Source organism: Parasteatoda tepidariorum, chromosome 6 (assembly GCF_982258835.1).
Source record: "Parasteatoda tepidariorum strain Cologne lab strain chromosome 6, Ptep-v5.0, whole genome shotgun sequence".
In the NCBI taxonomy this organism is placed as follows: Eukaryota; Metazoa; Arthropoda; class Arachnida; order Araneae; family Theridiidae; genus Parasteatoda; species Parasteatoda tepidariorum.
The window spans coordinates 42,979,611-43,002,572 of record NC_141760.1 but is presented as its reverse complement, the minus strand read 5'-3'; the positions used below and the strand labels follow the sequence as shown (position 1 = coordinate 43,002,572).

The 22,962-nt window shown below is 29.9% G+C and overlaps 1 protein-coding gene across 5 annotated transcripts; it reads left to right on the top strand.

Annotated features, from left to right (window-relative positions):
- Nucleotides 1-5,724: 5,724 nt before the first annotated feature.
- Nucleotides 5,725-22,003, top strand: LOC107445672 (uncharacterized). Of its 5 annotated transcripts, none has more exons than XM_071178760.2 (6): nucleotides 5,725-5,853; nucleotides 8,479-8,512; nucleotides 12,942-13,036; nucleotides 14,580-14,714; nucleotides 16,624-16,659; nucleotides 19,732-22,003. In XM_071178760.2, the coding sequence occupies exon 6, from the start codon at nucleotides 19,745-19,747 to the stop codon at nucleotides 21,617-21,619; it is 1,875 nt and encodes a 624-aa protein (XP_071034861.2). In that variant the 5' UTR covers nucleotides 5,725-5,853; nucleotides 8,479-8,512; nucleotides 12,942-13,036; nucleotides 14,580-14,714; nucleotides 16,624-16,659; nucleotides 19,732-19,744; the 3' UTR covers nucleotides 21,620-22,003. The 5 variants fall into 5 exon arrangements, with proteins under 5 accessions (XP_071034861.2, XP_071034860.2, XP_042907617.2 ...); XM_071178759.2 differs by having other exon boundaries at nucleotides 12,904-13,036; XM_043051683.3 differs by lacking the exon at nucleotides 14,580-14,714.
- The last annotated feature ends 959 nt before the right edge of the window (nucleotides 22,004-22,962 follow it).

Genomic DNA, 22,962 nt, shown 5'->3' with positions numbered 1-22,962 from the left:
CCTTTTTTGCGCCCTGTTTATACATAAGTGTTATCACATCGTTATTACATAGCGCATATATGCGTACATATATTGAACATATATAAATTGTGTATATACGTACAAACGTACGGGCGTACAAATATACCCACATTTACATAGATACATATATATGTTACGGGCAATGTAATTATTTACGTCAGTATTCATAATGCTTAGTTATTATGAATAATGACCATTAAAATTGGGCAATTTGATAAATTTGAATTACTTTACGATAATTTCTCACATTGCCCGGTCATTATAAATACCGCTATTATTTCTTTGGGCACTTTGATTAATTGACAGCAATGGGACAACCACGTGCGTGTGGTGTGATTCTGGCTGGCCAATGTTCACCGGTGAATGTTGACAATCAAATTAGTCGCTTTGGTGAATGTCCAAAATATTTATTACATCCAATTTGATACTAATTTATTCGTGGATATAATTACATTTATTCGATATTTTAATACTTACTGACGATAGATTAGAACAAACATCAGTGTTTGGAGTATCGGGCAAATATATACCGGGCAATGGCACTTGACTTTAAAAAAATATCCGTGTAGGGTATACCGGGCAGTGGCACTTGACCTTAAAAAAACATCAGTGTAGGGTATACCGGGCAGTGGCACTTGATCTTAAAAAAACATCAGTGTAGGGTATACCGGGCAAATGTATACCGGGCAGTGGCACTGAACCTTAAAAAAACATCAGTGTAGGGTATACCGGGCAGTGGCACTTGACCTTAAAAAACATCAGTGTAGGGTATACCGGGCAGTGGCACTTGACCTTAAAAAAACATCAGTGTAGGGTATACCGGGCAAATGTATACCGGGCAGTGGCACTGAACCTTAAAAAAACATCAGTGTAGGGTATACCGGGCAAATGTATACCGGGCAGTGGCACTTGACCTTAAAAAAACATCAGTGTAGGATATACCGGGCAATGGCACTTAACCAGACCTAGTGTGACTAGACCTTTGGTAAATGTCCGAAATATATACTAGATCTAGTGCCACTTTTGCTATAACTTAAATGTTTAAAAAAATTAAACAAAGCGTTTGAATCAATTTTGAACTGATACCGAAATTATTGCTTTAAAATTAAAAAAAAAATAAAAACTGCGCCAGATAAGAGTAATTGAAGTAGTTGCTTTATACAGCGCATGTGCGGGAAATTTTTTAAAAAAAATTATGCAGGTGCATCTAAAAGTGGATGAATATCCCAAGACACCCTGTGGCTGTGTGTGACACAAATTGCCCACTTGACTTTTAGCATTATACATAATAACCGGGCAATGTAATAATTGCAACATAATTTATCATTTTGTCATATCCTTTTGGGCACTTTTTAAATTGCCCGGGCATTATAAACAATGCCCAATTATTTACATTGCCCGTGACATATACATTATATATTCATATAAAGTATGCGTGTATCTGCATATATGTGAATTAACGTACATAAGATTATGCATACTTATATATACTACTTAAAGTATATATACGTATGTACAATACGCAAAAAATAAATGGACCATTCTAAATAAGTTTTCATCTAATGATCGTATCTTCACATTCAAGGACTCAATCTTAAAGGTTCGAGAGGATGACATATATGCTAATTACTTAGTGCCCACGATATTTAAAGTTACGAAATCTGACACAAAAACATACTTTCTCTGAACAAACATACCTTTTTTATGGTGTTTCTTGGGTTTTTGACTCTCAAATTATAGGGGTGGCCGTAATCTGGAAAAAAATAGTCCCAATAGTTATAGTCAGAAGAGCGGTTCAAGGTTTGTACCCCTTAATGTTAATATTTTTTACGTATGAGACCACATCTTGAGAGCATCTTAAATTAATTGAAAATTTTTTTGCACTCGATTAAAAAATTCGTTTGTCCAAAGCTAATTCCATGCAAAATATAAATTTTAGTCAAAATAATTGTTTTTAATTATTTTATTCAATGATAGTCTAAAAAATTTTGAATTTAAGTCAAACAATTTTAAATGGCAAAGCGCAAAATTTGAACGAAATCAATCGAATAGCTCTTAATAATGTGACTTTTTCAAAATTCAATTTTCAGGAACTATTCGATCCATTCTACTCAAATGTTGTATTTCGCCATTTAAAATTTCCTTTTTTAAAATGTCATAAAAAATTGTGTACTGTAATAATCAAAAATTTTTTGGCTATTATAAAATAAAATTTTAAAAAAGTAAATATTTACGAAAAGTTATATTTTGCAAAGAATTATCTTTGGATAAACGAAATTTATGTTTGTATGCAAAATTATTTTAATTCGTTTTAAAAGTTCTCAAGACATGGTGAAATACTCAAAAAGTCAAATTAACATTAAGGAGTCTAAGCTTTGGACTCAGACCTCACTATTGGGACGATTTATTTCGTTTTGCGAATACCCGTTGGACGGCTCGTTTGACCAACCTATTATTAGGACCATATTTCCCAGAGTGCGGCTACGCCCTATATTTTGTGGGTCAGAAATGTGCATCCGTCGAGAAAAGGTATGTTTTTCAGAGAAAGTACGTTTTATTTTTGTCTAATTTAATAACTTAAAATATGGTTTGCATTAATTAATTAACATATTTGAGATCCTTTGAACCCTTAAGATTGAGTTTAAGAACGTAAATATCCGATCATCTCGCAGTAGAGTGAACTTTAAGACACTGTTCCCAGTAGAACACCGAAGTCAAGGATCACGGTCAGTGTGTGGATGGGTGATCACTTTGATCAACCTACAAAGGATCCAAAGGTGTGCGGTATCTATCCTAATTAAACTTTTCAACCATTAAGATCTCGATTTCACTCGCAGGTCGTCAAGCAGGAGATCCATCCCCTCTGCAGAGGATCAAAATTGTGTTGACATGTCTTCATATCATCCTCAGGAATGTTCCCCAACTCTACACCAATAGCCCATTGTTCATCGTTAGTACGACATAGACCAACAAAAACAACCGATCATTAGATCAAAACATTTTCAGAGTGGTCTGCTTTTTGTTTTCAACAAATAATTTATTCATTCTACGTTCATATGACATACAATGTACTCACGTGTGCATGTACTATATGCATGTACTATTTAATAACAATGTTATTCATACAACGATATTTAAAGTGACCACATAAATATAATTATATACTGCGTGTGTATGCATGTATTTTTACTTATACGTGTGTATGCATGCATTTTTATTTATACGTGTATATGCACCTGTATACATATAATGTATGCATGCGTTCCTGTAGGTACAATATACGTTTGTGTCCATGTACGTACATACAATTCATGTGTATATGCATAAAATTTCATTCAATATACGCAAGTACGCTCACAAAAATTTCCTCTTATTTTTCAGAGAAAGGAGAATATCTGACGAGGAAGTAATTTATTTTAGTGAGGATAGTTTCGCTAATTCCTTCATGTTAAATATGTTGTATATTCACTGGTGGTTATTATACCTATAATAACATTTGTTTATGTATTGACGAAATAGTTGATTATGGTGTATCAGTTTTGTATTATTCACTAATGGTTAATATACAAATAATATTTTTATATAACAAAATACCTAATATAATTATGACATATCTGATTTGTACTAATACACTTGTCATATACTAATTGTTATGATAATCATAATATTTATTTGCTGTTTTGTGTTAAAAAAATATGTTTGGAGCTTCTACATTCATTAAACGATTCCTTTTAAAAAAATATTTTGTTATCATTACGTTTCCTACATTTATCATATCATACATATTAAGTAAGAGATAAATAATCAGTTGCATTTTATTTATTTTGACAGAAGAAGATATTTCATGTTTTTCTTTGATATACAAAAAACTGAACATTTTTGCACTCATCAAAACTTCTCACACCGCATAAATTTCCGAATAAGAAAGACGAAAATATGCAGACTCTCTTTAAGTATTACATATGTTCTATTTATTTTATGTTTTCATTAATCAAATCGTCAAATAAAAAAAATTTCATATTAAACGATATTTTAACTTGTAAATCTCTAAGTTCTAAAAGCAAAGTAAGTCAGGCTGATAAAAAATGACTGTTTTCCCCAAAATAATCAAGCAAAATAGATGGAAAGGAGAATTTTTCTCGGATTGAGAAGCTATAAGAAGTAAAATATAAAACGAATAATGAAACGCGCCGTCACACAATCGTGGAAGAGATGACATCACGTTCAGAATGACGTTTTAGCTGACATACACTAGCTATAGTATTAAATTGCATTGTCAATGAAAATCTCATGACAAGGTAGATTTTAGATGACCATACGAAACGCTGCAAACGGAAACCTTATAATTATGTTGATTTAGGATGATTTTCATCTTAGAACTAGCGTTATTCAAGGTTTTTTTTTCACTTGAAAACCCTAAAACAACCTCGTTTTAAGGTTGTTAGGCAGAAGGTTGTTTTCCAAGGATTTGGATTAGGGTAATGTGCGTAGAATAGAGCAGATTGTCGCAGACCTCGTTTTAAGGTTAGAAGGTTTACACGTAAACCGTGTGAAAAACCCTTTTTAGGTTTACATGAAAAGGTTTTTGTTGGGGGAAAAAAACCTTATATTGCTATCTGGGATAGATTCAGAAATATATACTATTCTATAACTATTACAGTTCTGCATGTTCTGAAATTACATTTATTCATTCGAATGAAGTAAGCAATGTTGACTTCACTTTAATTTGTAATGAATTGAGGAAAAAAAAATGTCTTTTACCGTAATACGCACATTTGTAACAGTATGCGATCATGAAATCGGAAGTTATCGGTTGCAAGCTTGTTAATAATAGAAAGGTAAAAATTATTGAGAAATTGATCTTCAAATGTTTGGCGTGTTCTATTTCAAAAAGATTTATCATTGTTCTGGTCAGTTTTTTCAAGTTCTTCTGCATTTTCCTTAGGGAAATTTTGCTTCTTATTTACTACTAAGAAAATGGCGTCCGATTCTGCCAATAATTATGATAGAACTAAATGAAAACTTAATAAATAAATGCTTGATATTTTCTGGCTCCACTAGAGGGCGCACACAAACGTCGCGATCGCGAATTAAGATTTGAAAAAAAAAAAAAAGTGTTTCATATAGGGATAAGTGACAAAGCTTTCTAGCTCTTTATATACAGAGTGCATAAATTTCCAGCCTTGTACGCGCAGTAGTAGTACTTTCTACGTTGCACTAATCAAGAGTTGTAGACTTGCATAATTGAGCTATTGGTGACGGCATGAGAAACATTTCTGAGGATAATCCGAAGACACAAATTCGTTAATTTCCCATCACAAATTCGACTGCAAAAAGGGTGGTTCCCCAGTTTGGTAGCCAGACGACTTGCCTGCGAAGTCGAGCACTTTACAGTTGCAGAGTTCACGGGAAAACCGATATCGCGCACCCTTAGCTCCTTTGCAGGCTGATAAAGGAGGTCATCCACTCCTTTACTTGCAGCAGTCAGTGATACTTGACTTCGGTGAGCTATTGAGAGCTGTGTCGATCAGTCTATTGTGGACTTGTTAACACAGAAAAATACTCGAATAAACTCTTGTACACAAACAAACAACTAGGCTGACCCCATTTTATAGTGTGGCTGACACCCAAGCCTCTCGGCCACCCTTGCCAGTTAGATTTCAATAACTTTGTTTCTATAAATTGGCAATGAAATCGAAGCGCAATTTCCAAGAGTTCCCTTTTGTGGGTGATAGAGCCATTTTCTTGTTGTTTCTAAATATACTTGGGAAAGAGACAAATTCACGTATTAATTCAGCATTAATCCTTCAAAAATACTAATCATATATATCAGTAAGTAATTTTGTTAACTTATATATCTTTTATTTTCTATTTTGTAATATGTTTATGCCTCCAGCGTTAATCAATGTCTTACTCATGTATGTGAAATTGTTAAATATTACTCTTTGCTAATATATTTGTGTGTAACATTGTATATGATTATTCAAGTATTTTATTTCTCCGTATTTTCATGAAGGAAGCATTTTTGGTGATGTTTTGAAAATATTGTAAACATTATAAATTGTATTTGTTATACCGGCATTGTTAAGCCTACTTTTTACTGTAAATTAATTTCTTATAAGTATCTAATTAACCGCTTTATAAATATATTTAATGTATTTCTTAAATCATCTATTTGTGCATTGCAGTATTTCAAAGGCATGGAAAACATATATCCTGGTTTTTAGGATATATATTAAATATGTGTAGGAAACTGTTCTTTTTCTACTCTTACCTATACATTCCGTAGCTTTATAATACAATTGAAATATAAATGTATCACCTGTGTTAAACACCTAAAATAAATCTTGCATATTATTTGGATTAAGTGAAGATCATTTTAAGTTAGGAAGGATTTTATGGATTTCTTATTGTATTCAGAGGAGCTAATGACCTGTATAAGGTGAAATATGCAAACTCTTTTAATGTGAACATTAAATATAATCAAAGCAGATTTTTAATCATCTTAAGAATATTTCTGTACTATCTGAAAATATATTTCTGTAAAACTATCATCAGTAAAGAGCAAAGTTGTTTTGCCCCTCCTAATAATTTAGTTGACAATGTGTACTAATTAAGGCTGGGAAAATGAGTTGGTCTTCTGTGATGTAATTCTTGAGCTTCTAGTCTCATAGCAGAATATGCTACTAAGTGTGGTGTACTCTTTCTCCAGAACAATAAGTAAAAAACATTTCGTATGGCGATAGCATTTACTTTGCGGAGGCAGGTTTCCAAATCAGCCTATGATTAACATGATTCAAAGATCTTTACACCAGTGTACGAGTATCTGACTGAATATTGAAAACCGAAAACTCAATGTATACTTGTAGAATTTTAGAAATGTCTGCTTGAGAAAAAGTAATTCCTTTGAATTCTAAATGCACACATATTTAAAAAAAATTTAAATCGCATTTACAATGTTCCTATTGTAAATTTATATGGCTTTATTCAAGTAATAAAATATGTATGTTATTTAGTTTGAATAAAAACAGAGTATCTGCGCACCTGGAAAGTCATGAATTTCCGTAATCATGAAAAGTCATGGATTTAGGTTTCCGAAAAATAGTTTTTGAAATGGAATTCACCCCTTCTCCCAATTTCATGGTGTTTAGAATATCTGAATTTGTAACAAAATCGCCACTCACAGTCATATTTGATTAAAATATAAAATGTTTTTATTGCGTTCTTTAAAAATTATGGTGTTCTTTAAAAAAATGAAAGAAAAAACATAATTTCTAGAGCGAATTATGTTCTAAACAACTGTGATTTCAGAATTTTTATTATTTTTTTTAGCAATTTAAAACTTAAGGTGAAGAGTGAAACAAGCTAGTAATTATAAAAAATTTTTCTTTCCAAAATGAGAACAGAAAAATCAGGAGTGTTTCTTTCCTTTCTGATGAACAAGAAAAGTATCTTTAGAATGTAATTCTGCAGAAAAAAAAAAAATTTACTTTGTTTTTTAAATTTAAAATCTATAAATATGAAGATGCAGAGTATAACAGTTTAGGTTATTCCTATCATTTAAGTGAATGTTGTTATAATGCTTTTTTAAATTGTTGTGTTTTTGTCGGTGAAAATAGTAACTTTGTTAAGTCATGAAAAATTCTTGGAATTAGTCATGGAAAGTCATGAATTTGAAAATCTAAAATGTAGCAGATACCCTGTAAAAATCATTGTAAAGTATAAATTTTTTTTTTATAAAAAAGGAAGGATAAAAGAATTGAATTTAAAAGAATGGAAGATAGTAGATAGAAATGCTATGATTAAATTATTGATAAATGGTAAAATTTTTTTAACATTCTAATTACTTTTAAAAAAATTATAAAATGATTGTTTTGTTGAGATTTGGGCATAATATTAATAATTAAGTATATTTTTTACTAGCATTTAATTTTGAATTTGTCAATTAATTTTAAGCATTTTGCCTTAAGTTTTTGTATTTTAATGACAATAAAATTCCTTAAAATTCTTTGTATCTAAAATCTAATGTAGTTTGCTGCTATGTCAACTACAATCGCAGGACTCCTTATGAATTTAAAAAAAAGCATGTAGATGATTTGCTATGAGTAGAACCTTTTCGAGTTGGTTTTCCTCTTCTAATATTTTTTTCATTTATTTCCTCGAAATAAGGCTTGGTGATTACATTGATCTCAAAAAGAAAAAATTTTCAATTTCTTACTTTTGTCCTGGGGATAAAAAGTACCAATATTTATCGGTATCCCTGAACAGCAAGCAATATTCTCAAAATATTTAATAAAGTGTTGAAACATATGTAAATGATAAATGAAGATTTATAGTTTTCCATATTATTGCACTCGGATCTTTATTTTTAAGAAATATAATATGCTGAAAGCACATTTTTTAATGTTTATTAAATCTTTTAGTTTCATTAATAGACTGTATGATCTTTTATTGTAGGTAGTTGTCTTCTGCAATCACTGTTAATTATTTGGTAAGTAATAAATGCTTTTAAAATGTCCCTTTTATTTTAAATTTTAGATGATTTTCTAATGATCAGCTTTTATATTTTGTTAGAAAAACAAACTGGAGTTTAAGAAATTGAAAGCTTATTGGCAAGTTTTATTTTCTAGCTTAATATATATAAGCGGGAGTTGAATTTGTTCTTCAATTGTCAATAATTTGTTACAATTTTATTCAAAGTTTTATTTGACATGCATTGAATGCACTTAATTTTATAATAATTTATTAACTTTCAGAATAAAATCTTTTCGTAATTTTAACTGATTTTAGAATTTTCCAAACTAAAGCAATTTAAACAATCCTTAATTTTCCCAATTTTCTGAATTATTGAGAATACTAACATATACTTCACCCTGATATATATTTGTATAGATTTTTCGGTTTTTATTTAAAAGCATTTCCACCATAAGTCCCTGAGACATAAGGTAGTGTTACGTGTGTGCCTGCTTGTTCTTTCAATTTTTTAAGCTTTTGTTGGTTTCTTGTGACTAAATTAGTAATCTCGTTTAATTTCTATATCATAGATTAATTAACTTGATTCTAGGTTTTCATCGTCATTTTTTAGAGGTACAATGTATTAACTAGAAAGTTTAACTTTTTTCTCCCCTTGATAAACAGGCTGTCTTTCATATCAAATTTTGTTTGTTCTATCTTCATAATAATGTTGCTGTAAATTTTACCAGATTTTGCCAGTTTCTCTTTACCTTGTGTTTTTAACTGAAATTCCTTAACTTTTTTTTATAACTTTTTTTGAACACTCATGAAATTTTGAAAAAATTTCTCATTGTAGTAATTATATCAAGATTATAATAGTTAATGTATAGTTTGTGTCTACCGAAATAATAAAATATATTCACTCCTCTTGAAGTGAATGTTTTTTTCTTAATGTTTCATGTTTTTTTTTTAATACTACCTATTACTTGGTTTCGATTTTTTCAATTTTTTTAGATGTTCAAGGAAATTCCATCACGTTCTACATTTTCACGTTTATTTATTTAACTTAATTTTATGTATATTATGCTATTTAAAAACATGAGTTTAACAGTAATTGTATTTATTTACTTCATACAACTCATTTTATTTCCTGTGATTAATGATCTGTTTTATATAGAAATGTTATCAATATTTTATGTACCTTATTTTGCATATCTTAATAATTTTATTGAATTTTCAGTCTTGTGAATACTTTTACTCAGTAAAATCTGAACTTTACTTATTCTGTTTAAGAACAGGGTGCATAGCGTTTTTGAAAAGCCCTTAAAGGTGCTTTTTTTATTGGGTGTTTTTGAAAAGTGCCTAATTTTCCCTTTTTCGAAATGAGATTTTTCATTTACTGTGTTTATTTTCGTTTTGAATTATGCAAAAAGACACACTTCACATTGTTATTTTTCAACGTTTTCACGATTAATTCAACCCCAATCTATTCCGGCGTATTGTCAGTCCATAGCGTATGAAAACGCCATTGATTTTTGATAATTGTCAAAAATAATGCTTAAGTTTTTTTTGTGACACGACTGCTTTAAAACAAGATAAAACTGTAAATTGTCAAGAACTTTCCAACCCTGCCTAATTATGATATTTTTTTAAAGTGCTTAAAAATATTTTTTGAGTGCTTAAAAGGTGCTTATTTTTTGTTGAATAATTTGACTACGCACCCTGAAGAATAAGTTATTTCAGGGGTAGGAAATTTAATTTAGATTTTGCATTTTTTCTTAACGTTTTAGTTTTCCTAGGAACCAGTAACTAAAAGGTATTACTAGTCATACAAATTTTCACTGGTCCCTTAGCCATATCACATGATGAATTATATGCTATTTTGTGTTGATTGCTTGTCCGAAAGATCACTGATAATTTATTTTTTGCTGGTCTATTTCGAATCTTAGTGACATTTTGCTACCATTAATTTCAAGCCCTGTTCTTTCCTTTACTTGAGCATCAAGTTGTCAGTGTTAATAGGTTTCCTTGTTTCCACTATATATAATCATACACTATTTTTAAATCAGCTTTTTATAGTTTTTTTTAATTGCTTGTGTATTAGCTATTTTTTGTTGTTAATTTGGCACATTTACTTATCATTTCAATATAAACATCCATTACGATCAGGTTTCTTTCTTGCATCTTGTCATAATATTTAAATTATGTGAAAGTAAAAATATGAATATATAGGTCTTGCATAGTCAAAGAAGTTGAATGACTTTTTTTTTTCAATCTAAGACAGTATTGACCACCTTCTTGGGAAGAAGGATTATTAAGCTTACAAATTTCAAAAGATGTCATTCATGAAATTTTTATACCTGTTATGTTGATTAGCTCATTTCCTCCCATAAAAGTAAAAGTATTAGAGATTTAACAAAACAAGGACAAACTATTTTATTGTTGATAAACTTTTGTAACTTTAGTTATGTATTAAATGGAAAATAATGTACTGAATAGTAAGTACTTAAATTTATTTGGCTTTTGAAATTATCTACTTTCAAGTTATGTAAGGATTAGATTTTGAAAATGGAACAAAATTATTTGTTTTAGGTAAATATATATTTTGACTTTCTATTATATTCATAATAAATTATTTAATCACGTACGTGTGCAGGCATGATTGCTTTTTGGCCTATTGGCCAATAGCAGACAATTTTTACATGTATCAGGGGTCTGTCCAGACATTTTGTGAAAGGTCCGTTTTTCGTGAAATTGTGAAAAAATTACTCACATTCATTCAACCAGGGTCCGATTTTATGAATTTGTGCAAATAGGGTCCGTTATTGCAAAAAAAAATTTTTTCAAGGAGTTTTTAAATTGTATAGCAGGGTTTCCGCTACGGTAGCTTTTTTCGCAAAATGCGAAAAGACCCCTCAAAAATGCTAAAATTCAACAAAGCATTTTCGCATTTTTGCTAAAGGATTTTACTAAATTCCATTTAAAAAAAAGCTTCCGCGAAAAACCATGACGCTAACATCCATGAAAAAAACTTGATCAAACAAGAAGGAGTAAAAAGCTAAATTCTTGTACATTAAGCTATTCTTTGTCAGATAACTTACAGTACTTGTTTGATATAACATAATTTTATAAGCCTAATGGCATTTTAGCATTTTGCTAAAACTTTTTTTCAGATTTTAGCTTTTTTGCTAATGAATTTTTAGACTCAGCTTAAACCCATTTGTATAGACATACAAGATTATGCTCAACACTGTAAAATTGTAATTAAAAAAATTAAATTTTAAAAAATAAACAACAATTGCTCGTTCTAAATTAGAGATGCAACATACAAATATTTGGTATTTAGCCTATACTGCTGAACGCAGAATATTAATTTCGGACGAATAATGGAAGAATCGTCTGCCGAAGACATAACTTAATTCGTTTACATCTATCTTTCTTGTTTTCTGCCCTGGAAAGGGTTTATTCGATTAACAAAACAATAATGAAGATAAACAGATTTGTGAAGGGTCCGATTAAAAGAAAAATCATTTTGTGAAGGGTCCGTTTTTAAGTTAAAATATTTTGTGAAGGGTCCATTTTTATGAAAAGATATTTTGTGAAGGGTCCGTTAACGGACCCAAATGTCTTCTAAACGGACCCCTGTGTATTGACTGCCTTCTTAAAGACCTTATTTTTAAATTTTTAACAAGTCATCTCTTGACTCTGTTAAAACTATCCTCCCTCCTTTCTTGCATACATAGATTGATCACCCATTTCTAATAAGTACTTAAAAAATAATTTTCATAAAATTTTAACTATATTTAATAGTCAACTATATTTGAGTATTTGTTATTTGAATTTAACCTTTATAGTTGATTTTATACAATATTAAGTGCTTTGATTTTATTCCTTTCACTTCAATAATTAAGGTATGTATTAAATGAGATTTTACTTAAATGTGTTTTATATACCTTTTGTACAAACTTTAATAATTTTATTAAACAAATTGCTTTCTTCAGAAAATAGTTGAAAACTCATCTATTTTAGCATTAAATTATCATCAAATATTAGTGAGATATTAGGAAAAATAATCATTTAGATATGAAAAAGATTGTTTTTCTTTAACCATAATCTATTCTGAAAATAAATATTTATTTATTAGACTTTACTAATTGAAGTGTTGTATAGTATTTCTTGGTAATTTTAATTGCACATAGTGCTACAACTACATTGCTCACTAGTGCTGTTATTATGTAATGCGGCAAAAATTCACCTGCAATATAGCTTTTTACACATAATTAATTCAAGTATTAGCTATTTTTTTATTGTTAAATAAAAAAAATAAAATTCTCTTTTCAAGAGATAGCTGCATTATAATTTATTTGAAGGATTATATTTTATTTATGTTTTTGGTTTATTTTTGTATTAAAACACATTGCATTTCAGAATGAGTTAAGTTATATTTTATGGTGTATACAAATTAGATAAAGCATGTCCAAAGCTGCTCTGTCGGCGTATGCTGTCGTTGGAGCATTTGGCAGATACGACAAGAGGACTTTGGACAGTTTAAAGCCAGGAGGTAAGTTCTATTTGACCTTAAACTTTTCTTATTTTTAGTGTATTAAATTGTTATGAAATTTTGCTTGCATGATTTTGATGTTTTCAAGAGTTATAAACAAATTTTTATTGAAATAAAAATGTCATATACAACCCATAAACCTCAAGTTAAATTTTTGCTTTAATTAACTCCCCTCCTTTCTATTAAATATATTTTCCATGCTTACATATTTTTTAATTACATCTTCCAAATACATTCATAAACACAATTTTTATGAACACATGGTTAAAGAATATAGTCTTCAAACAGCTTTTGTCTCTATGTTTTTTAATTTTGTATTATATTTTCTTATTTAATTGTGTAAAGTTAGTTTAAATTAATTTATTACTTAATTTCACTATATAATTCACGACATAATCTTCATTTAAATTTTAAGTGTAATATCTTAATGTATGCTGTATGGTCTAATTAAAATTACGAAGTTAGGATATATACTTTAACAAAAGCGTCATTATGTCGACAAAATTTTTATTATCTGTTATTATTTACTTTGTGTGCTTGCTGATATGTTTTGTTAAAACTAGTTTCTTAACAATAATTAATAAGTATACCAGTGAAACAAGCATAAAAGTTATAAGTTTTCTCTCCAAGGTAAAGATGTTTTGCTTTCTTTGTAATCTAGAAACATAAGATTCTATTTTTTTTTTTTTAACTATGTAAAAGTTAGCACGTTTAACATTGCAAATCAATATTTCAACGAGTTTTTTTTAATTGGTTTTGATAATTTTGCAATGCTTCATATAAGTTTCATGTGCCTCAGGTTCTAAAAGTCAAGTCTAGAAGTTTGAAAATTAGAAGAACCAAAGTGTTTTCTAAAAGCCATTCATTTATCCTTTTTCTCCTTTAAAAAATTTTTTTTGCTTGCATCCTTATCCTTGTCTACTAAATGTGTATTGCAATCAATCTGGTAAAAAAAGGGTCTGCAGTTAATAAAGAAATTTTTTTTAAAATATGATTTTATGTTGCAAAAATATATATATTATTTTTCTTGATAATTTACTTAATTCTTTAATCTATATTGTAATTCTTAATTATTAATTTAATATTTAAAAATTTTCATTATCATTTGTAAAGGATATGTTCTATTTATATATTTTTAAAGTAAATCACTGCGTGATGTTGGTTGATACACATTAAGCTTTTAAAAAATTGATCACAGCATTTATAAGCTTGAATATAAACTTCCAAACAAAAGATAACATCCTTTTAACGGTAGTTTTTTCTTGGTGCATCAAATGGGGAGTTTTTGAGAATAGTTTTTAGGTATTTTTTGTTCTATAACTTATTGTGAAATTTTTCTTTTAAACAAAATTGATTTTTTATTGAAAAGAGTAAAGGAATTAAAGTATTTAGAACAATGCTTTTATAAACTTTTATGCTTGTGTAGTATTGCTATCTTATTAAACTACATTATATGTTAGCAAGTATAATACATTTTTCTTGGTGTTGGTATAAGTTAATGTGTTCAACATTAAAGTCATATTCTTTTTTTTTAACTTTTTAGCTTGAACACTTGTGCAACTTGTGCCCAGTTTGGCTTATGTCAAGAAACTATCAGCCCAGTGCTTTTGCAAAATGATACAAAAGGATCCTCACATCAGGAGCTTGTTTTGACTTAACATCAAGTTTTGCCATGCAGGTGTTTTATTTGAGATCAGTTGAATCTGGTCTCTGAATCTTGTATCGTCATCATGGCTTGGGTTTTATAGCCCAAGAATTATTTATGTGATTCTGCAAAGTGTAAAGATGCCGTTTATTTGCAGCATAGTGTCACGATATTGCCTGCCTCTGGCTTCTGGGATTTGATATTATTAATTGTGACTTTTTGTTTCGTAGCATAGCATTGTATACTTTGTAATAACTCTTAGCATTTTGCTAATTTGCCAAGATTTTTTTCTTTTGTTTATTTATTGTACTCATGTTTTAGCTTTTTGATCTAAAACATGTTGTATAAATGTTGTACTCATCATGTATGAATAAACCATTAAGTGTGATTTTCGTCAAGTAATGTGCTATAACTCATTGAAAAGAAGTGAATCAATTCCGAATTAATTTTTTTATTCTACCGATAATAAGCATACTGGTGATTATGATTTTACAGCCTGAGTTTTACTTCCCTCCCCAATTCTTTTAAAAATGTTTATTCATTTCTGAGCATTTTTGTTGTCTTCAGAATAGTTTTCATAAAATTAAATGTAATTTTTTTTCAGGTGTCTTTCTAAATAGTAATAGTGAGCTATGTAACATAAATATGAATAAATATTTTTTTGTCAAAAATTTAAATTTATCTTGGGATGTTGAAGAAACTTATGATTTATACTTGTACTCTTGTTGATGCTCTGTTCAGAACATCAACATATCTAATCTGTTACTTAATCATCAGTGTTTCTTAACCTTTCCAGAATCTTGATTGATAAAATGAGACACATAATTTTCTCAAAATTTTCAACAAGCACCCGATTAAAATAAGGGATATATATATATATATTGCCTAATGTATTAAAGTGATATACATGACTGTACTTGGATTAGTCTAGTACAAATAATGTTCTGTAAATGAAATAAGTATCTGTAATATGCCAATGACAAAAAAAACTTCAACTTACTGAAAACTAAACTTTTCATATCCGCTGTCTTTAAAAGCTCTAAATCGGGTGTTTTCCTATAATAAGAAACAATCTCTTCCAAATGTATAACAATAATGCTAATTAGATCATTCATATGAAACAAAGCTTCACTAAAAACCAAGTATCACTGAAAAGTGTGCTTCTAAAATATCTGAATTTAAAAATTTAGTGATTGTCATTATAGTTTTTTTATAATTTTAGATTAACTATGAATACTTTGATCTGATAGTGTTCCCATCAAAAAATATAATAGAATAGTGGTAAATGGTAGTTGTTCACAAGTGCAAAGCATTAGAATATGTAAACTTGGACATTATCAGTGCATTTTCGTGCTTTGAAACCTGTCTGCAACATCCATGGGGTAAAAAAAGAAGGGAAAGTTAATTTAAGACAAACTGTTACATTAAGAAATTTTGTTATCAAAAATGTAAATGTATGAATTTGAATTTAGAAAAATTTTATGTAACAATAAAAACAATAAATGTTTTCAATTTTTAGCTTTGTTTTGCATTGCTTTAATTATTTCCAGCTTTTTTATATATTAAAAAAAAAAATCAGCCACTACTTGTGAACTAAAAAATGAAGTAAAGTTTAAATTCTATGTAAAAAAAATTATATCAATGTTTAAAAATTAAAACTAGCTGATAGAATGGAAAGTGAAACATGAAGTCTCTTAGAGCTGTCTGTAATATTGAATGAACTTATGCTTCCTGTTCAATAAAACATGACTTTTGGCCCACTCGTCAATACGAAAATCTTCTCAGACTATTTATTTTTTTAACAAAACTTTAATCTCTTTCCTGTAGTGTACGATCAGCTTATATAAAATAACACTGCATTCAAATTTTTGTTTATAGCTCACTTTACTATATTTTTATTTTTTTAAGTGAATATTTTTTAATGGTGTATAATATTTTTTAGGTTGAAGCTCTAGAAATTTTTCATCGCTTTAATTAGGTAAGAAGTTTTTTGTATTGCATAAACATAGCTGCCAACTCTACTGGTTTTTCCAGTAGACTACTGGATTTTGATAGTTTCTCCTGATCTACTGGTTTATTTAAAATTCTCCTGGTTTTTGTACATTTTAGAAAATTCCCTAAAATTGAGTAAGTTTCTTAAAATAGAATAGAATTTCTTAAAATAGAATTCTTGAAATAGAATTTTTGTACCGACTATTGCTTTGCTTGCTTGAATTATTAAATAAATGTAACTAATACATAATGAAGTGTGAACCTCATTTATAGAAATCAATTCAAACCTTTTTTTTTTTCTAAAATGTTCCGTTTATTTTTATTCAGAGCTCTCTTTTTAAATTAATTAAAAAATTCTTTTAACTATGTTTGATGAATTAAATGCCTATTAATATTCAAAATTATGAGTAAACATAATACATAAAATTTTAAGTATGTTTAATGTCTATCATTAACTGGAAAATATTACAGTTTTTCTATTTCGATGACTATCAAAGTCCCTAAAATTCTCTATGCGTAAAATATTTAGTACATGATGCAACAATTATCATGAAATTTATATTATTTTGTAAAATCTACTGGATTTTTTCCTATCCATGTTGGCAGCTATGCATAAATATTACCAGATTTAAATAATAAAATGTAGTTAAATTGAAGTGTTAAATGAGCTACTTCATTAATCTTATTTGAAATAATAAAAGTAAAATTTGTATACAATTTCAATGAAGGTCTTGTAATCAGATGGTTTCTTCTTTGTTGCTTCTCAAGTGTTTCATCGGGAACCAAAGATTGAAAGGCCAAATTATCTGACTTTTGGATAGTATCATAAAACCTGTGAGATCACCGATAAAAATTGTTTGATAATATGATGTAATCTTAACTTATGTTAAAAGAAATAAGGTACTCGTATATATGCAGGACATACTTGCTAACTTATACAGCTTGGCTTTAAACTATGTTGTAGATAAATTGTGCAAAGACATTCGTAGGTTTTACAGTTCTATGCCCCTTGGCAGAATTCTGGCGATATTGTCGCAGAACGATGTCAAGTTCTTAAGTTTTTCTTTTGGGGAGTAAAAAATTTTGGTTTCCATTTTTGCAGAAATTTTCGAAAGATCTTATCTTTAAAACTATAATCAAAGGATGCCTTTCTTGCTTATCTGAGTGGAGAAAAAATAAAATTGCTTTTTCTATTCTTATATTAGAATAATGAAGTAAAGCATTTGGTTTTCTCTTCTACAGAATTTTTCGTTTTTTTTATTTACTTTTTTGTTGCAGTTATTACTTTTAATTAATTTATACATATTTGTTAAAATTCTATATTTCTGATACGATATTATTTATTACAAGAACTAAATCTCAAAAACTCAAGTTTAGTAAGCCCATTTTCGAATAGTCTGATTCGCATGATTTCGCTGTCAATCGCTTTTTGGTAGTTACTGCTACGGCTTTCAAGGTTTTCGTTTTTTAAACCCCTTAATGATCGGTTAATTTTCAAGAAAATGGTCATAAAAGTGTCTATTTTTTTGGCTTTTGTATTTGTACTATGCATTTGATTAGTGCTGCAACTAGTTTAAAATAAACTATCGACAATTACCTTAAAAATATTCTGGTACTGCCATCAGGTGTATAAAATGAGAAATAAAATGTTTTCCTGGCAAAAGAAATGAATTAGTTTTATTCTTATTGGCACATTACTACTGAACACTCCAGCCGATCAATATCACGGGAGCAAGAAATAGTGAGCAAAAAATCGCCCTGTCATTTTCACTGGAGCGAGAAGGAAGAGGTTAATGTGATGATTATATACATTTAGGGAGAAAATGAATAATTAGTGCCCCCCCCACAAAATGTAAGAATATTGCTCGTAATATTAAAATAAAAAAAAATATTACCTATTCAAATAAAAAAAATATTTTAACTAAGCAGTTTTTTTTTTTGTATGTTGGCGCTTCGTTTACTTTTAATTAGTAACATGTATATTACAGATAGATATTATTAGCGCTAGATAGTCTTGTTGCTGAAACTGCTGCTGGGATCCTATGTTTTCTCTTAGTTTGAAATGCCTTTGGTTGTCCGTCAAATTTTAGAAACCCCTTTATAGCCATACAATTGAAAAGACAACGTAAATGATAGAAAGCTCAGAATTGAGATTTTTATGTATTTTCAATTTTTGTTTAGTGATCTACATATTGCAAAAATAAATTTACTTTTATTAGTTGTTTGAAATTCTATTTTAGCGTTCATAGCATTAGCAGTAAGAAAAAAATAGTCTATCCACTTTTCTTGGATTCAACCGTCGAGCACTTGCATTGTTTTTTCAATTGCATGGCAGTGTACATATTAAATAGAATTCTTTTTCACAAAACTTTAGATTGCTTATAAATTTTTCACAAACAGTGTAAGAATATTATTCCCAGTTTCTTCACTTAGAGAAATGATGAATTGATAATTTTCCTATTTTATAAAATTTTAAAATCTCAGGTCATCAATCATAGTTGAATTTCATGGTCATGGATTAGATAATGTTTTAATTCCTAATTCTGCTGTTATTTCATAGATTATTCTTTTTGTTATATAGTTTTGATTCAAAATAACAGTGTTCAATACCTGTTTATCTAGATGATTGTGTGACAAGCTCTATGAAAGCAATATATTCCCACTTTATTGTAAATGTGACTGTGTCCATCTGGCATTCTACTCTTGGTAGGTGGACAAGCAGCAGCTCTGTGTCGCTCCTTACAGTACAGTGGAATATTCTTTTTCATGAGCAATCACCACACAACCTTTCCATTTGGTGCTCATCTTGGTTTGAACCAGTATTAAATTAATCTTTGTAATTTATTTAGAGCTTTGTTGCATCAGTTTTTGCTGTAACAGTTTTTTTTTAATTTTTTTCAATAGCAGAATTGAGTTGAAATAAATTTCAATATAGTATACACTTCATTATTGGTTTGTGCTATGATCAATCTTTTTGTATTGTCAATTGTTAAAATTTTGGGTGCATGTGTGGCAATTTGTGTTTTAATACTTTTTAAAAAAATTATTTGTTTTACAGGATTTCACTAAGCATGTCTTATAGAAATCAATACAGTGGAAGCCCTTGGCAGCAAGGAGGTCCTCCTTTTGGAGTTGGAGGATACAGTTCAGGATATGGTGGATATAACGACCAATATGGAGTTTCTCATCAAATGATGAATTCTGGATATAGCCGTAATCAAGGTGGCTATGGGGGTGGCATGTATGGTGGAAGTGGCATGGGCGGCAGCATGAGAAATATGGGTTATGGTGGGCCATCCCGCTATCATATGAATGAAAGGATGAGCAGTAGATCTCTGCCCCGTGGCCAACTGCCTCGCAAGAGATTGCCTCAAAGGAGTCCAGCAAGTGGTCCTCGCTCTAAACGACCAAACATTGAAAGTGATAGGCGTTCTGTGAAATCCAGGCGACATAGAGATTCTAGGGGTGGATCAAAAGGGCGTCGTGACCGAAGTGATGAAGATGATGATACATACAATCCAGAAGAACCAACTGAAGATCTCTCTGATGCTGAGTGTGAGTCATTTGAATGTTGGAAAGCCTCTGATGAAGATGAAATGGAAGAAAATAAACAAAATGGGGAAGCAGAAACAAATGATGCTTCTGAGGAGGCTGATAAAGACAAAGAAAAGAGTGCTAATAGAAAGTTTTTGTGTTATGTTTGCAAAGTGAAATGCTCTTCCAAAGAAGTTCTTGACAAACATAACAATAGCAAACCACATACTGAAAAGATAGAGGAACTGCTAACCATCAGACGAGAAAAGAAGAAAGATGGTTCAGTTGATGAGAAAGAAAAGTCAGATGACCGCAAGAAGTCTTCTCGAAAACCCGGTAACTGGTGCACAGTATGTGAGTGTGCTTTCAGTGGCAATTTCCTTGCTCATAGAAGAACAAAAGAGCACAGGAAGAAAAGAGATAAGAAATATCCCAAATGTCGCCCATGTCGACTAGGATTCAGTAGCTCTGAGGAGTATCGAGATCACTATAAGAGTGAGGAACACAAATTAAAATCTGCTGAATTTCATTACTTGAAAAACCTTGCCTCTGGATCTGATGATGATGAAGAAGCAATCAAGCCTGTTAAAATTGAAGAAGAGGAGTATGAAGAAGTTAAGATGGAAGAAGATACCGAGAAAACAGAAGATAAGCCTGAAGAATCTTCTTCTGAGGATAAAGAAAAAGGTGATGAAGAGAAGTCTGATGAAAAGGAAGAAACAGATACTGAAAAGAAGGAAGAAAAAGAAGAAAAGAAAGAAATCAAGAAAAGACCAAAAGAGCCAAAATCTGTTGGACAATCTTTTGTTGTCTCAGTCCAAGGGTATTATTGTAAACTTTGCCACAAGTTTTTCAAGGATGTTACAGTTGCAAAATCCAAGCATTGTCGTTCAATAATGCATGCTGAGGCATTCAAAAAAGCTATGGAAGAAGCCATTGAGCAAGAAGAAGAAAGACAGAAACTTGCAGAAGAGCAAGATAAACTGGATAAAGAAGCTGCTGATGCTGCAGAACGTGCTGCTGAAATAGCTGCCATTGAAAGATCGATAAAAGAGGCTATTAAAAAAGAAGCTGCTGCAAAGAAAGCAGCTACTAACAAAAAAGATAATGATGAGGATGAAGATGTTGAAATGACAGAAGTAACTGAGGATGAACCTAGAGAATCTGACAAAGAGGAAAAAGCTGAAGAACCAAGTACTGAAAATGGAACAAAGGATGTAGAAATTAAGGAAGATCCAGAAGAAGTGGAGGAAATCAAAGAAGAATCACCTGATGAAAATAAAGCTAAAGAAGTTGAAATTAAGGAGGAACAACCTGAAGAAGAACAAGAAGAAGCCAAAGAAGAAGTTACTTCTAGTAGTCCGGCTACAAGACGCGGCCGAGGTCGTGGCAGAGGCCGCAAAAGGCGTTAAACTAGAAGTTTGATAAATGGTACAACTAGCAAGCATATTTCCAATATAATGTAACATTTTGAGGAAATGTGACAGACAATTCGAGTGGATGTTTTTGTAACCGATTATCAGACTAAAAATTCCTAAAAGACTTTTAATGTACTTTATTTTAAATCACTTTTTATTAATTATTTGATCAACTCTTGATAGTACAACAATGTATTGGGGGGTGGGGAAAGAATAGAAAATTTTTTAAATTTTTCATTTTGTTTTCATGACTTCATTCATTTCACTACATTTCTCCTTTTTGTGGCTATGATTGCATTCTCTTTGTCAGTAAAATGTAGAATGACTCGTGTCTGTAGCTTTTTAAAGAATGCTGAATAAACATGAAATTCGTCTCAATTGCATTATAATTTATTTATTTTTTGCTGTGAGAAAAGTTAGCATTTGATTACTAAATTTTTTTTCCTATTAAGCAAATCTCATTTTTTAAAAAAAGATCAAGTCTGGTTAACATTTATTGATAGGTTCTTAATGAAGCATGTGGAATTTAGAATAAGATTTAATACAGTCTGACCCCTTGTAGGGAACTGACTGCGGGCTCAGCAACTAGTTCGCTATATCCGAATTCTTTGATAAAAGTTTTTCCCCCAGCATATAGTCAGAAGTAATGATTCCATTATTATCATATGATTTTAAATTATTAAATACAATAGTTGCCCTTCTATGAAATCTCTGCACAGCGAATTTTTCCCCAATAACAAGATTTTCATTGTAATGTTAAATTAACATTCAAACTATTCACCATATAACAAGTGGTTTTCACTTTAAAACAAATTTCTTCAGACTTGATCTTTTTGGTTTTCTTAACTTTGAAGAAAACTGTAATTGGAATTTCTATACAACCACCAATTCGGTACTAGTTGCATTATTGATTCCAGCGATAAAGCATAGGAAATGACTATTTTTATACATTCCTCTAAAATTTAATTAACTTATTGTAAGTTTTTTTTTTTATGTAAGTCAATTATATACTACTTCAGAACTTAATAGATGAACTAAAAATTTTACATTCGATTAAATAACTGCAGAATTAAATTTGAGTCTGCTATACCTGATTCACCACACAACTTTGATTTTACCACTGAAATTTAAGCCACCTCAAAATTTGTAAGTTACAAATAATTTGTGGTTCACCCCCCTCCCTTTTACATGGTGGACACTAAAGGATGGGGGCTTAGATGTAAGGGAAGTCCACCCATGGGACCAGCAGAGGGGAAGATATGAATTGATAAACTTAAGAATTGCATTTGCAGCAACCTTTTATTTTGTTTTCCTGGCATAAAACATTTATTTAATAG